This window comes from Anas platyrhynchos, chromosome 6, assembly GCF_047663525.1.
Source record: "Anas platyrhynchos isolate ZD024472 breed Pekin duck chromosome 6, IASCAAS_PekinDuck_T2T, whole genome shotgun sequence".
Lineage (NCBI taxonomy): Eukaryota > Metazoa > Chordata > Aves > Anseriformes > Anatidae > Anas > Anas platyrhynchos.
In genome coordinates, this window is record NC_092592.1 from 32,208,564 (window position 1) to 32,224,604 (window position 16,041).

The following is a 16,041-nucleotide window of genomic DNA, read 5'->3' on the forward strand; positions in this document are numbered from 1 at the left end:
CTTAACAATTATTTTGCTTAAGCTCTCAGAGACTTGCCATAAAACCTTTTTTTTTCTTTTTTAAACACACACATGCTAATGATCCCCATCAGATCATATTGTTAAACAGGGAATAAACTACTCAAGCCAAGATGACATTATTTTAAAAAATGTTAAAAGCGGGCCAGCGGAGTCCGTTTCAACAGTTTTGCTCCGAAATAATTTGCACAGATTTGTTTAGGGTTAACTTGTTGAACAGCCCGGTGTTTGCGCAGGCAAGGCGCGATTTCCACGTTGAGAGATGCCGGAGAGGAGCGAGCGCGTGTCCGGCGCTCGCAGGAGCGGACGGTGGGAACTTCCCCCGCCTGCCCTTCCCCTCCGGTGCAGGAATGCAAACCCAGCCTCGGAGGCTGGGAAAGTCGGCCTCGAATTTTTGTGGACTCCTTGCAAATCAGAGGAACCGTCTGGCTCAAATCTGCATTTAGGGCCGAGAGAATAGGATTTCCTGCTATTTAGTCGCTTGAGGAAGGAAAGGATTTACCTCTCTGCTGTAATAGCGCTTGACTTTTATTTTTTTCCCTCTTTTTTTTTTTTTTTAATAAGAAAATCGGAGCGGAGCGCAGCCGTAGTAAACCTGCAAAAGCAATCACGCCTCCTGCCCCCATCCCATCCCTTCCCTCACCCTCCCCGCACACCGCACCGCACGCAGGCACCGCGATGGGGCTCTCCCCCTCGCCCCCAGCCCCGGCACCGAGGGGCCGGGGTGCGGGCTGGCGTCTCCCTCCGTCGTGAAAGAGAGAGTTGTGGAGGGCGGCCGCTCGCCGCAGCTCCGTCGGGCCGCGCTCTGCCCGCCATCTGGATTCGGTTAGCTCGCTCGGCAGTAGGGCTGAGTCTCATTTCCTCCAACCAGTAATGTTATATAGGCAGTGATCCTGTTCTGCCCTAACATAATTGAAAATTATGTGTATTGTAGACTCGCAGCGCTGAAATGTAGACTCGTAAAAATCTGTGGCTCAGGTAGCCTGTGGAGATTGAATTTGGCACACAATGAAGCTTTTATGTAAAGTAAGAATTATAAGCCACCACATCAATATTGTGTTACAGGCATGACAATTCTTGGATGAGGAGCCCTCGAGTTGGGCTCGTCACCTTAAACAATGCTAATATTTTGTCCTTTATCAACGGGGCTGGCACTGGAGAGCCCGCAAGTGGCCAGCAGCGTCCCATTGCTGAAGCTGTCGGCCCAACAGCTTGAGGCAGGCCCCAGCCCTCCGCGTCCACCTGGTGGAGAGGACATCTGTCCCTCGGTGGGGCCAGGGTGCTGGAGCCCAGCCACTTGGGGGAGATGTGGAAGCTGTTTACTGACCCTCACGCCTTCCTTGCTTTCTGTGGGGGCTGTTGATTTTATTTATTTATTCCCCCTTCCATATTGGCAATGGAAGCTGTCATGTGTGCAAAACGGAGCCCAGCTCATGCAGGATGCCACGGGCTTTCACAGCCTGTTAGGTCCCAGAGGAGAAGCGGCTTTGGCTGTGTTTGAGCATTTGAACTGGAAAGTTTTTGGACCTGCTTTGGCAGGGGTGGGTAATGGAAGGACTTAAACTGAGAGCCCAAACTGTAAGGGTCTACAGCACAGACAAGCAAAATAACAGTGAGCTCTTCCTGAAGTTTCTTGCGCTGGCTCTCCTGGCTCTCATGGGATGGAGGCAGAGCAGGAACAATCACGCTGTCTTGCCCTGTTTCTTCTTCTGGGAACTTAGTGCTAAAAAAAAAAGCATAGCTGACAGTCTTGAAGGCTTTACAATCCTTGCAGTAATTACTGGCTGGACAGGGTCTGATGTGAGCTTGCTCACGCTGCCCTGTCAGTGCCTCTCACTGTGCCCCTGGGGACAGCCTCAGAGAAGCCCACGCGTTTCTTGGCCTGCCTTTTAGGGCAGCCGCTGACCTGAGCTCCCTCACGGATCACCAGGTTTGTAGGAATATTCCAGAGTTGCTCGTGAGCCTCAAGTGGTCATGGAAAAATAAGTGCGGTTGTTTTGTTTTGGTGGACGATGGCTTCCCAGCCACTTCCAGCAAGCTGGCTGCTTCAGCTGTGGTAGAAGCAACTTCTCACTCTCCAAAACAGTCATGTACCATGAGGCAGACATTCTGTGAGGATGTTTTCCTTGGAAGAAGAGAAAAATGCAGTCTCTAGAATGACACACTTGCTTTACTAGCATTTAATAACTTCACTCCCCAGCTGAAATATCAGGGGAAGTCTCTAGTCGCTGTGAGCCACCAGGACAGCCGTTAGGGAGCCTTGGTGCCTTTCTGCAAATCCGTATGCCCCTTTATGCGGTGGTGTTACGGTCACTGCATGTGAAAGACAACTGATGGACTTCCAAAAATGTATCAGTTGACTTGTTCAATAGTGCCATCCACAAATCTGAAATGTATTGGATTTCCCCTGAAGTTAAGAAGCTCTCAGTCAGCTTAGGCTTTGGGTTCATTTTCTGTGCACTTGGGTTGCATTTTTAAGCATTTCTTTGAAACCACAAAGGGTTAGAAAGTTACTTTAGCATAATCTCAACTTTTAAATTTATGTTGTGGTCACCTATATTGAAGAGCTGGGATTTGATGCAAGCAATCAAATATCTGGAGGCTTACAATCAAGTTGTATGAGTTAGCAATGCCACTTACGGTAGGCTAGTTCTGTTTTTTGGGGTTTTATTTCTTGTTTTTAAGAAGTGCTGAAACATTCTGGTCCACATTGCAGAAATCCCAAATGTGAAGATGAATAAAAACAAGACTTATTGGAACTTGAGGAACTCAAAAGGGGCACAAATCCAGAGTATGGGTTTGTTTATTTGCATTCCAGTAGCTCAGAAATCTCAGGCCCTCCAAGCGATGGGAAATGGGAATGCATCCTCCTGCTTTTGGTCACCTCGGTGCCTACGGTCTTGCAGCAAACTGGCCTTGCATGCTCGCAAATGTTTTGCATACGTGAGCAAATGTGATAGTGATGTGCTGAAAGCATGGAACCAGATCTCCTTCCTTCCTTCGCTGAGATTTAGATACAGCTTCCGCTGCTAGCCTGGAGTGGCAGGGGCTGATCGTGCGTCGTTCTCCTTCAAGATTACTTAAGGAAACAAAGTGATGGGTAAACATAACTCTTTCTCTAGATATTTTCTAGGAATAGATCTGTTAGGTCAATCAGAGTCCAGTACTATCCTCAGTGGTCAGATCTATGTATACAGCTGCTTTTCTTAGGTCTGGGAGGGGGCTGAAGGTATGTGGTAGTAAGCATTTCTTCCAGCGCAATCCGGGGCTTTTAGAGATCATATATTAACCATTGGCACAGTGTTGCACCACACGGAGAGTAAAGCTGGGGCAGAAATTGTATCTGTGCTGCATGGAAATGTGGTTTGGGGCTCACTCATTTCTCTGCAGGACTGGTTTTGGGGAGAGCAGAGGGCCGTGCTGCTGCAGCAAAGTGGGCACCAGTTCTGGGGGAAGTGTGTGATCACTGGGTGATCTGGTTGAGTGTGGTGGGAGGATAGACATGTTCCAGAGCCAAAGATTTAGTTGGTATTTGATGTTGGTTAAGTCCATGGGAACGTTCAGCTGCTTCTTGAAGGGTAGTTATGGTGTTTTTTGTTGTTTCTTTGGTTTGCTTTCTGAATCAACACCTCCTTATGCTGGAGACTGGCAGTATATTGAAACTATCTGCCAATGGCAGTGACACAAATATGGTCTAGCTGCTCAAGTGCCTGGCCAGGGCAGCTGAGAGCAAATGCACCAGGCCGTATTCTGTCTTGGGCATCATCAACTGGAGAGCTTATTATGTTTGGCTGTGTAATTGAATAAGTTACACTGTGCAAGTCCCTTAAGGATTGTCCTTCAGAAGGTTTCTCTCCTGCTGATGATGAGCAAGAAGAAAATAACCCATGGTGACTCCCAGAACTGGTGGAAAAGAGAGAAAGTAGGTCTAAGAACCAACAGTGATGTGGCCTCACATTGTTTTTTGGGCAGACCTCTGACTTTAGGGTTCACACAGTGGTGTGAAGTTGGAGGAGTTAATGTGGTGCATGCATTGAAAGAAGGCTGAGAGACAATCCATTAAATACAGAGATCGTATTCTTAACCTGCAATAGGTGTTTTCCCTCTCCTAAAATTGATAATCTACCTTCCCCTCCCTTGGCCCATCCTCTCCATGGTTTTGGTATTTTGCTTTTGTGCAGCTTTTATTGCTCTTCTAGATTTTGTATGATTAATAAAATTAATGTAATATTGTCTTTGCAATCTGCTGTGCTTTCTTATTCCTGAACTTTAGTGTAGTGGCATGAAATTGTTAGACAGATTTTGTCTCCACAAACATGTGAAGTCGTCTTAATTTTTGTTTCTGTTCCTTGCATACGTTTTAATTTGTATCTTTTTGCTCATGTTACCTAAGATTTGTTTTTGTTTTATTTATTTTTTTTGCCTTTCTTTTCTGAACTCATTTTTCTTTTCCCATTTTTGTTTCCTCCATCCAGTATCTGCAGATGAAATGGCCACTGCTTGATGTTCAGGCAGGGAGCCTTCAGAGTAGACAAGCCCTCAAGGATGCTAGGTCTCCATCTCCAGCACACATTGTTGTAAGTAAACGCAGAAGATGTTCTTCCTTTGTTTAAAAAAAAAAAAAAAAAAAGGATTTGACATTAATCGCATTGATTGTCATCAGTTTTCTTTTATGTGAACTGAAAGATTCAAAACAAACAAACCCTAACAAGCCTGTGGTAAAAGGAGGGAATATATATTCTATTCCTTGGTTGTTTGTGAAATTATCATTCATTATGCTTAGCTCTGTGCTTCTTAGGAGAGCACAAAGTTGAAAATGCTCTAAAATAACATACTGCAGAATTATTAGTGGAAGTGAAGTCCGATCAGGTTGGTTATACATGTGACTATGTTGAACTGAAATGAATGGAGAGATACTTTTGGAGAGCATACTGAAAAAAAAAAAGAACAAAAACCCAAGCCTGTTCTATACTCTTTGCTTTATAAAAAAAAAAAAAAAAAAAAATCTATTCCTATTGCAAAATCTTGAGGGAAGGTTTGTGAGAACTGGTCAGCATTCTGCCTGGGTGAAAGGAAGGGTCAACGGAGTTAAGTTCCACAAGAGCACATCTTTCTTTACATTGTGATGACTTCTCATCTAGTATAAAAAGTGTTATCAGATGTTTACTACTTGCCTGCAAAATACCAAGTAATTTATAAGTAGTTTGTTAGTAGCATTGATAATAATAACATTCTTTTATTAACCTCTCAGTTATTTTGTTGTTGTTGTTTCTATTGCAAAAACAACGTTGAATTTGAAATCTTTAGTACAAATTTGCATGAGAGAGGGCTGGGGGGGGGTGATTTAATTTTCTAAAATAGCTTCCATACAGGCTTTAAAAAAAAATGTTTGTTTATATGGCGCTATGCAAGAATGGCAGTATTTATTTGCCCATCCTCACCTATGGCCGGTTTTGGCACAATCTATCATTACGGGGCCTGTTAGCTCTGAGCGTTCATCTGAAGAAATGGTATGGAGCAGGTTAGAATATTTCTTCAATAATACTCTATCATCAAATTTTGGATTTTTTAAAACCCTTTTTTTTATGATTAATGGATGACAAGGTGAATCCCAAGAAACACTGCTCGTTCTTTATCTTTTGTTATAAAGTCTAACGTGGACGTAGTTGACAGATCATACAAGACACACATTTGTTCTGTTAGAAATTTAAAATCAGAGTAAACGTTTGTGAGGAGTTTGTTATTCTGTTGTTGTCTCTACGTTGAAAAGTGCCAGGCCTTTGCTATGAGTGCCTTAGTTTTTTTTTAATTTAAAAAAGAAAAAGAAAAGAAAAAGAAAAAGGTCTCTTATCTTCTAGGTTTTCATAGCTTCTAAAATAGATCTCAGTACGGCAGAGTGATGAGCACAGGCCTGGTACTTGCTTAGGCAAAGCACTGATTGCTTCCAATTTTCAGAGTGACTTTGTTTTGCCTCCCTGTGCGCTTGGGCTGTCGCTGAAGGAAGAAATGGGAGAATAGATCTTCGTCTGCTTATTTAGAACAGTGCAGCCATCAAAACCTGCCGTTACCTTCTTCCTAGTAAGAAAGGAACTAAAACAACTTCCTGATTTTAGTTCTTTTCTGAATGCCCTGACTAAGGAGTAGGGCTGAAAGCGGGAGCGCTCCCTGGGCTCTGGGGCTGGGAGCTCAGCCCAGGCCTGCCTGGGGGGCACAGCTTTGCGGGAGGGTTTTCTCAGCTGGCTGCAGCCTGGGACAGCAGGCAGATGTGGTGGGGAGCAGAGCTGGGCATCACCAGCACCTTCCACTGCCCCTCAGGCTTGGCTTTGAAAGCCCGAGGGGCTCGTGGTGCCGGGGCTGGCTGGGTCCCTGCTCGCAGCATCACCACTGCCGGCTCCCAGCCCCTCCACAGGGTGTGGGTGAAACGGAGATGAGTTGACAGCACAGGCACACATGCACAAAAAAGGGTGCTGCCCGTTCAAAAATCAGGATCCTTTTGGAAAATAAAGAGAAACCTGTTTCCAGGAAGGCTGAGGTTGATCTGCTGTGTATTTTGACCATTTATGGGGTTCTTATGGGTCTCTTTAAAAGCTGTTTCACTCTGCTATTCAATAAAAAGCATATTTACCATAGCAACCACTTAGGCCGTGAGGAACATATACTACCTCCGAGATGGAGGCCACCTTCCAAAAGAGCCACAGCTGGCATTTGTAATGTGATCTTTTGTGCTACTTACAATGTTGAAGGGGAGAGGAGGCGAGGGAGCGAGGTGGGGGAGCGGTGGGTTTCGAGGTGTGGGGGGGCAGTTTCTGCAAGGTTTAATGTTTATTTCTAACAGCAAACTGTTTTGCCTTGTTCTGTTTAAATAAATAAAGGCAGTTTTTTCCACCCTTTTTCCTGGCATCCACCCCAGGCCACGTCCATTCTGTGAAGTTTAAAAAAAAATTTTTTTTTTTCTTTTTTCTTTTGGTAAATAAAGTTAGAGTAGGTAATGGCATCCGGGGGAGGTGGCAGTGGGGGAGAGCAGATGAAGTGGCTGCGGATGCCAGTTGGCTGGGGATGTGTCAGGTTTCTGTGGTGCCCCGGCTCATCGCTGCTGTGCGTGCCCGCAGCACCTGGGACCTGGCTGCTCTTGCAGCAGGCTCTGCACCCGGTTCTGCATGGCTGAAAATGCCCGTAATCTTTTTAGGGAACAATAAGGGGTATTTCATGGGCATGCTTTTGTGTTTCTTCATGGCTGTAACGCGTAACCTATAAGGATAGAAACGGGCTCTCCACCCACGCTGCTGTGTCCTGTCTACCTGCCAAGTGTATCCATGCCAGTTTTTCTTCCTGAAATCAGTTGTGCTGCCCCAAAGATCTACAGCAAAACGCTAACTCTTGCAAATCATTTCTTATCTTTCCCATATCTCTGAAATCAGGATTTGAGCCTGATCTTTATAGGTGGATTACAAAGAGAGGGAAGGAAATTGTGTGTGGTTTTTTCTTCTTTTTCTCTCTCTCTCTCTTTTTTTTTTTCCTTTCCCTTTTCCTTTCTTTTTTCTCCGTTAACATTCTTGCTTCTCAGTGTTTGGCTCTGATTAACACGAGCTCTGTGTCAGGGCTGCAGCTTTTACGCCCAGCGTCGATGAAACTCCCTTTGGCTTCAGTGCGAGTTTTTAGTTTAATGACTCAGGACTGCAGAACATGGCTGTCTACAATGTCTTAAGTAAAGTCTATACTACTCGGAAGCCCTGCTCCTTTCAGATTTGGTTAAGAACATTAAGTTAAGACTACGAAAATGGAAGCAAAAGACCAGCATGAATAATTTGGCTGGATTGCCCCCAGTGCTGAGGGCTGGGTTAATACTGCTTTTCATGGTGCTTGAGAGAGTCTCCAAGGTCCATAATGAGAAACAGAATATTAAACTGAAATTATGTTCAGCATGTCTTGAGGAAGGTACAGCATGAGGCTCCATTTAAGACCAATGTGTTTATTTGCATTTAGGTGCTTCACTTGTCTTCCAAGACTCTTGCATCTTGCTTTGGCGCAGTCATGCTGCTTATCTGTGTCCAAAGGTGAAAGAAAGCTGGGGGAAAAATTGTTTTAATAGTATGCTATTAAGCTTGCTAGGTCAAAATTCAGAATTCAGCCTGTGGATAGTACTATTATGAGGCTGGGATTTTGAAAGGTTCTTACGGCTAATTCTGGCCCCCCCCCCCCCCCCCCCCCCCCCCTTTTTTTTCCTGACCTCTGATTTTGTTAAAAAAAAATAAGTTTTTGGGTGTAAAGCAGACCCCGGCTGGGTGGTTTATGGGTGCCTCTAAACGAGTAGGGTGCTAGCTGCCTTGAAATCCCATATTCAAAGTGTACCTAATCTGCTCTATTTTCTTGAGCTACTGTGGTGATAAGGATGAGGTGTGGGTGCCCTAAGAACAGGATTCTTGCCTGAAAACTTTCCAGTGAAGCATGGACAGGTGGTTGAGAAACGTGTGGTATATCCCGATGAGCATCTCCAAGATCTGCTCACTAGAGAAAGCAAGTTGCTTTAAAACCTTTTTTTATCTGTATGTTTTTCTTAAGACCGTCGGAATGCAGGGCTGTTCTTCCCTGTTCTCTGCAAAGTAAATATTCTGACTAAGCTGTACCCTGGTTTGGGCAGGAGGATGGGTGAAGGCCGTTCCCTGGGTCCTGCCTCCTGCTGTCTCAGCTGCACAAAGACTTGCTTTTAGCTTTCTTTGTACCAGGCAAAAACAGTCTGAACCCAAAATGGTGGTGGTTTGGTACAGTATATTTCTTACAAATCAGTTAAAGGTTTTAAAAAAAAATCCTGCATTTTCTTCTGCAGGGAGGCCTTTTGAAGTAAATGTAAATGTTACCTTGGGGGAGGACTTCTAGTACTATTTGGCCTGGGTTTTCTAATATGTAATGAACACAGCCATAAAGTAGACTGAATCCCCAAGAACAAAGAATCACTGTGCAGTAGTGTATCTAATTTTTTTTTTTTTTTTTTTTTTTTTTTTTTTTTGCTTAAGGAGGTGAAAATGTGTTTTCAAAACATAATATGACAAGCAAAACTTAAGGCAAAACCATCTCAAAAATGTACTCTCTGTTCTCAACCTCTTCGACACGTGTGGAGAGCGTGTCTGTGGCCGCTGGGCAGTTTAGTTTGGGGGGATCAGGAGTTGTTTCCCAGAGCGTTTAGAGTCAAAGATGTGCAGTCTACTCTCCCTTCTCCCTAATTTCTTTCTTTCACATTTCACACTTAGGCACTCTGAAAAAAGACAAATACCTGAAAGTATATCATAAGGCGATAGATTTCAAATTTTGCCTTGTGTCCCATCAAATACTCCAGGCCAGAAACAGGGCGCATCCAAGCACAACTGCAGTCCTATATGCATACAGCCAAGAAGTGCAATCTTGCAACTTCCACTCGCAGTGCCCCGAGAGGGCTTTTAAAGCTCTTGCTTTGTTTGTCTTTAATATTTTGTTGTAGAGAGGCTGTTCTTCCTCTACAGTGCCCTCTTGAGCTGTTCTTGGATTTCAGGCTGTGTGTGCCCATGACAGGACATTCACCTGTGTGGAGATGTGCAGAGCAATCCCCTGAGCATGCAGCCCATATTGAGAGCTGCAGGAGTGTGGTGGTGGGGTGAAGGATGGGTGGGAAGGATTTGCATGTGTTTCATGTCAATGCCCAGGGTCAAGAGGGTGTTTGAGCTGTACTGGCACCCTAACAGCCTCTGATGGCAGGTAGGTCACGCCTTGGTGCTTGGACCCAATACACAGGTCCTGGAGACTCATGCTGCAGAAATACCCAGGCAGACTTAATTGGAAAGCTCCTTTAGTGACTCTCTGCTTTTTAAATGCTCTATACTTTATTTAGCTAATTGCTCTGGCAGTTGCAAAGTAAACAAGATGTTTCATTAATGCATGCCCAAAAGTGTGCAAACATCTTGTTCTGGATTTTCAGAGCTGCATGGAATTCAGCCACAGAACAAATTAAACTTGCTAAGAATTTTGTGGGTAAATCTTTCACCACTAATTCCTTTTGATTTTTCATTGAGAAGGATTGTATTTTAAAAATCTGTGCTCAAACCTGACTGTGTAAGGCTAAGTATAGAATTATCTACCGTCAGCCCAATAAAACTATTTTGGATGGATTCCTATAAAGCACGCATTATATTCAGTACTCACTAAATACGAGTGGGAAACCTGGATTTAGGCAGAGCATAGAAGAAATGTGTGCTCCTAAAAAGTCAGCCATTTAGTAATTTGATAAGTTTGCAGAGTAGTTCAGGCTTTTGGGGGCTGCTTGGTGGTATCGCTGTTACTCTGTGGCATGATGTCCACCCTCTACAGTGTTTGGAGGCAACCCCTCTGCCTGAAGGCTGAGACTCTAGTAGTGTGCAGATTTGTACCTCTTGCTGTGAAGTGCGCAGGGATTTAGCGCTTCTGCAAACATCAGTCAGTGCTAAAGCACCTTCAGAAGACACCTTGGGGCTGGATTGGCAGCTGGGACAAATTGTCACGCTTAGTTGCAGACAAGAGATCTGCGAGCAGCTCCAGGAACTCTGAAGTGTTTGGATGTTGGGATATTTCAGCTGTGAATAAATGCTGTAAAACATATAGTACTGCCAACCCCAATTGTTCTAGGATCATGAGTCAGGCCTCAAAGGATCATGAGGATTGGTGGGGGTTTTTTGGTGTGGGTTTTTTTTGTTTGTTTTCTGTTTCTTAAATAATACATTTTGTATTCTCTTTATTTGTTCTCTGGTTCCTGAGCCTGCAGGGTATACTCCGCTCACATTCTCAAACTTTTCTCTGCAGCAGTTCAGGGGCTTGCTGTGTGCTGTAAGTGGAGGCTGAGGTTCTTCCCTAAACACTTGACTTCAAGGCTACTGCGCTTTAAGGAAAAATAGCAAGTAGTGCTGGACTGGCTATGAAATCCTAGGAGCTGGCAACCCTAAGCGGTGCTCTTGGAGGAAGGCAGCTGGGTCGATGTGTTGGTGTGTGCTGCAGAGCATCCGTTTCTTGTGAATTATGTGGCCGGGTTTGGAGAACCTGGTGTGGGGCATTCGTAGGGCTCTGGCTGCCCGGTGGAGATTGGTGAATGCTTGCTCATCAGAGATCGTTAAGTAAAACATAACGATGCAGTCCTCAGCTTGGCTGGAAGTGCATCTATTGCAGGCTCCCCTCTTGTATCTTCCGTTTACAAAATAAGCACGGTGTCCTGGGTGTGATGCAGCCGAGTATCTAAATCCCATCTCTCTCTGACTAGTTTGGGGTACAGCAGAGCTGCAGAGAGCGGCATTTCAAGGTAGACACCCATGTTGGAAAGAGGCTTCAGGACACTGTTTTAGCACAGAGGAACCCAGGCTGTGATTTGAAAAGGATTCAGTCACCAGGCAGTGTGCATTGTGCTGGAGCACACAGGTTAGATTAGCCTGTGGGGACTTGCGTGGGCCCCAAATTAGGCACCCACTCTCCTGCGGTGTGGCTGCCATGCCAGGAGGAGCCAAGCGAGCGCAGTGGGCCGAGCCTGGGCCTCGTGTGAGGGCTGCAGCAGCCTGGCTGTGTTGGTCACATCAACGAGGACATGCGCTGAGGCCTGCAGGCCTGGTGTGGCCACTGGCTGCAGGTCCATCTACCCGTGTGGCCCATCCGTAGCTGGATGTGTGTGGGAGCTGAGGGAACAGGGACTAACTCACACAGCTGGGTTGGGATCCAGAGGCCCTGCTGTCGGCAGTGCAAGCAGCAGGAGGCTTAGTGGGCACGATGAGGCTACCACACCGTTTTTGCCCGAATTGCTACATTCCTGGTGTAGCCTTGGGCCGGTGGAAAAGCCCAAATAGCTGGTGGAAGTAGCTGTCTCCAAATAGCTATTCCTCATTATCTCTCCATGCGGCCGCTCTCATTCAGCAGTAAGAGGCCCTTTGTGCGGTTTAACTTAATCCGCTTTGGAAACGGATTAAGCTAAATCACACAAAGAAACTCTTAGTGCTGAATGAGAGTGTCCACACGGAGAGATAATTCGAAATAGTTATTCTCTGTTTTTTTTCTAATTCACGCTCGAGCCCTCGCACAAAAACTTCCCCATGCAGACGAGCCCACTTGAACTGAAACCTCCTATTTTCTGTCTAAACAAGATCTGTGTGCTGTGTCCAGGTGCTGTAGTAAAGAAAACAGCACGTACTTACCATTAAAAAGAGAGGAAGGAAGCTGGCATGGCTGGGCTCAGGACTATTTGTTTGCCGAGTTGCTCAAGCCTGGGATTGTTGCTCCTCTCAGCAGTATGGGCGGTTTGGGATTGGATTATTCATCAAACACTTCACTTTGCAGACTGTACGCACCTGTGCTCTCTCCTGCAGAAGGACCCGGAGCTGCTTAGTGAGCTGCTGTGTAACGAGAAGGAGGCATGCTTTCTCGGTCCTGTGCAGACCTACAGGGAGGAGGCAGACCCACCTTGGAAAGCCTTTGAAGAATTAGAGATGTTGCAAAAAGCTAGGAATGATGCCTTCATAAAACAACTAATCCCCTAATCTCTTCTCCAAACAGTGTTCAGTACCTAGTTTCATGAAGCTACGCTGAAAATGTTGTACAACAGACTTTGCTTTTGATTCTGTGGCTGGCTGGAACCAGGGCTGGTTCCAGGGGAGCTCGCATTGAAGCTGCACTTGTACTTGACAGATCGGTGAGCAAAATCAGCTATCAGATCATGAGCACAATCTCCTGAGCCAGGGAAGCACTGCTCATGGCTCCATTTTACCAGTGCAGCTAGAAAGATGTGAAATAACTTTCCCAAGGTCATTTTGAGCCACTGACTTCTATATCCACATTTTTAGAGGAGCGCAAAAAAAAAACAAACCACCACCCAATGTGACCTGACAGGAAAACAAAACAAAACAAAACAAAAACATAAAACAGCAAACAAACAAAAAGAAAGAGGTAGTTTTTCAGATCTAAACCTAAAGTTTTAACATATGTTGGACCTTAGAAGAACGTTACTTACAGCGCTGTTTATGCTCTAGGAAGACCCTGCATGTCCGTTAATGCTTGTGGCAGATGTGCCTTATTTTTTCTCTCTCAGAATTGGGAAGTTTTGGGGAGCTGAACCAGCAAATGGTAGCTCTGCAGTCAGGCTCCCCTCTCAAGGAGGAAGAGAATGAGTGATGGGCTGGTGCCAAACTTGGGCACATGTATGGTTTGGATAGATGTATGTGTGCACATCAGATGTAGAGGGCTTCCTGCTTTGCCTCCCTGATGCTCTGATGGATCTAAGAAGTAACCAAATCCTAGCACAGCACTTTATTTTATTTTATTTTATATATTTATCTATCTATCTATAGATTTATTTTCCCCTTTGCGACCCTAACTCTCTACCTTGCTCTTAGTGCAAATTAAGGACTTGTCTGTGTCCGCAGGCCTTGCTGCACTGGCTTGCAGGAAGATGTTGGTCTGTACTAGTTTCCTAGGAGAGTGGAGCAGCTCTCTAACATGCATTTTTCCTGTTGGCAAGACTCAAAGACTTCTCGACTACTATTACTGTGGAAACTAGCTTCCCCTTCCCCTTCCTTTTTACTTTTTAGGCCTTGGTTCAAGAAATCATTACACATGAGCTGATGCCTGTCCATGCTCAGGACAGCATTTAAGCATGTGCTCAAAGTATTTTCTTGTATAGTGACGCTTTTTGAATCGGGACAGTGGAATTGAACATCTGTATGAAAAAAGAAATAAATAAAAACAAACCCTTCCTGAGAGATGGTCGTGGATTTGGCCTGTCCCCATCTAGCAAGTACTGAGAAAGGACAGAGGAAGGGACAGAATAACTTGTCCTGAGCTCTTCTCCCTTGGAGCTTGTCCTTGTGATATATTTCTTCCCGGAGCTAAGGCTATATGTTGTGAGTATAAAGGAGGGTTTTGGCCTCCTGTTACTAACTGGGAAATGCATGAAATCTGTTGTCTTCTCCCCTGACCGATAGTGTCTGAGAGAAGAAAGACAAAACAACAGAAGTCTGTCCCGTTGTACATCTGCAGAGCTCAGTGATATCAGTATTGTCTACTACAGGGCCACAACTTCCTTATAATATGGAAATGGTGTCGGAGGGAGGAGAGCAGAGTGAAGGGACCTGAAAGCCTCAAAACTTTCTTAGTTTGCATATACAGCCCTGAATGCTTTTCCGGCCAAGCAGCTGTGTGGAAGCACAGGGAACCATTAGAAAACCCAAAGTGGTTGAAGTGCACCAGAGCTTTTCCTGGTGGCAGAACTTTGACTGCTTGTTGGCCATGTCTACATCTCCATGCTTAATTAATATGAAGCAAGCAGGAGTCTTGAATTGCTAAAGCTGTAACCTGCTTCCTGTTGACTCCCTGTCCTGGTGCTTTTCAGGCATGCTGAGCTCTTTGGAGGGAAGTTGTTCGCTGGACATGAAATAACCTGCTCCTCATTAAGGGCTCTGATGACCAGGACAGGTTACTTTGGGATAAGCTCTGGTGTGGATCCGAGGCATGCCAGTTGCTCCACAGTTGCTGCCTGAGGGGTGAACGTGAGGCAGCAGATCCCACTTGGACTGAAGGCGAAGTTTCCCACATCTGTTCCAGAGCTGAGTGTGTGCCTGGGCAGTTCCTGTGGCAGGGCTGCTGGAAGCCCAGGGTGAAGCTCGCCCTGCAGTAACTTGTTCTGCTCGTCATGCCCGGAGCACGTCCAGGGAGTGTCCACTCGCAGCGAGATGGACTGTTAAGCCATGTTTCTCTGTAGGTGACTGTTTGGACGCCTCAGATCGCAGCGCTTGGGCATCTGTGGGATGAGTAAATGGTGAGATGTCAGGGAGCAGCCCCAGCCCCAACACGAGAGGAGAGTGGCCACAGAGAATGGCACCCTGTTGGCTTTTTGGCCAACTTGGCTGCTTCTTTCCTGGGTGCTGAGCTGGGCTCATACCTTTTCATTTAAACACCTTCCTGCTCCTGTTTGCTGGCAGCTGGGGTCAGGCACCTCAGTCTGGGGCTGGTAGTTGGGGACCTTCCTCTTCCCAAGCACCTCCCAAGCCTGTTAGTGATGCAAAACTGACTGCAAAACGAACAGGTCAAAGTGCTAGGTGCAAATTTAAAATCAATTTGTTATCACTTTCCTGCTACCTGTGTTTCAGAAGATTTAGTAAACAAGCTACTTGCAGAAGGCAGGTGGTTCCCCGAAGACCTCGGGTCCTGAGCGGACGGGGACCATGCAGCACGAGGCAAGGCAGCGGTGTGATTGCTGGACTTGTGTGGTGTGATGGGCATCATCATCCTCGTGCACCTTTCCCAGAACGGTACTGTGTTCTCAGTGTGGGACTGAAACACAGCTGGGAGTGATGTACAGGTCCCTGGGCTCCAAGTTCACAGTCCTAACTGCTGGGCCATCCTGTCTTTGGCATGCGTGTTTAATGCTGTAGTTGTCTTTCCTTGTCGTGCCGGAGGGAACTAAGGGCAAAAAATACAGTTGTTCACCTCCAGTACAGGTGAGTGCTGCACTTTTTCCCTTGGACACCTGTGAGACACCGAAAGGAGCAACACGAAGTCCCTGACATCAAAGAGTTAATAGCAGTGAGTGTGGTACAATAGCTCATTAGGACTTAAACGTGGGCTGCAAACTCAGAAATCTTGATAATTTTGGTCTATAAGGACACTGAACTTTCAACCCTAGTTCAGCAATAATAAATGCCTATTAAGTAAGGCTTCCTTTTATGAAGGGAGGGTGGATGGGTGCATTTCAATGGGCTTTAAAAGTATTGCTCCTTATTTCAGCGTCTGCTGGCCGAATGCATCCAGGCATGGGAAGGCATTTCAAGATCCGCACAAAAAAGACTTTGAAGTATAACCTTTGTGAGTTTCTTAGTTAAACCTGAGTGCAGTTGGAAGCAGCACTTTTATTTATTTATTTGATAGTCCTTTTCTTTTAAACTTGCTTTTTTAAAAAAAAAAAAAACCCAACGCAGAACAAACAAAAATAAACCTCTGAGCAATTTAACAAGAATGCATTTCTGAAACTTTGACCCAAAGTGAAAGGCGGTG

At 45.5% G+C, this 16,041-nt stretch overlaps 1 protein-coding gene across 29 annotated transcripts in view; it reads left to right on the forward strand.

Annotated features, from left to right (window-relative positions):
- The window catches only part of TCF7L2 (transcription factor 7 like 2), a 177,110-nt gene that overhangs the window by 58,518 nt on the left and 102,551 nt on the right, over nt 1–16,041 (forward strand). For 26 of the 29 annotated variants that reach the window (XM_038180934.2, XM_072039787.1, XM_038180932.2 and 23 more), the window contains exon 4: nt 4,494–4,595. The exons of the other annotated variants lie outside the window; for them this stretch is intronic. In XM_038180934.2, coding sequence (XP_038036862.1) covers nt 4,494–4,595 — 102 coding nt within the window. The remainder of the gene's footprint in view (nt 1–4,493; nt 4,596–16,041) is intronic. 29 annotated transcript variants of the gene reach the window in all.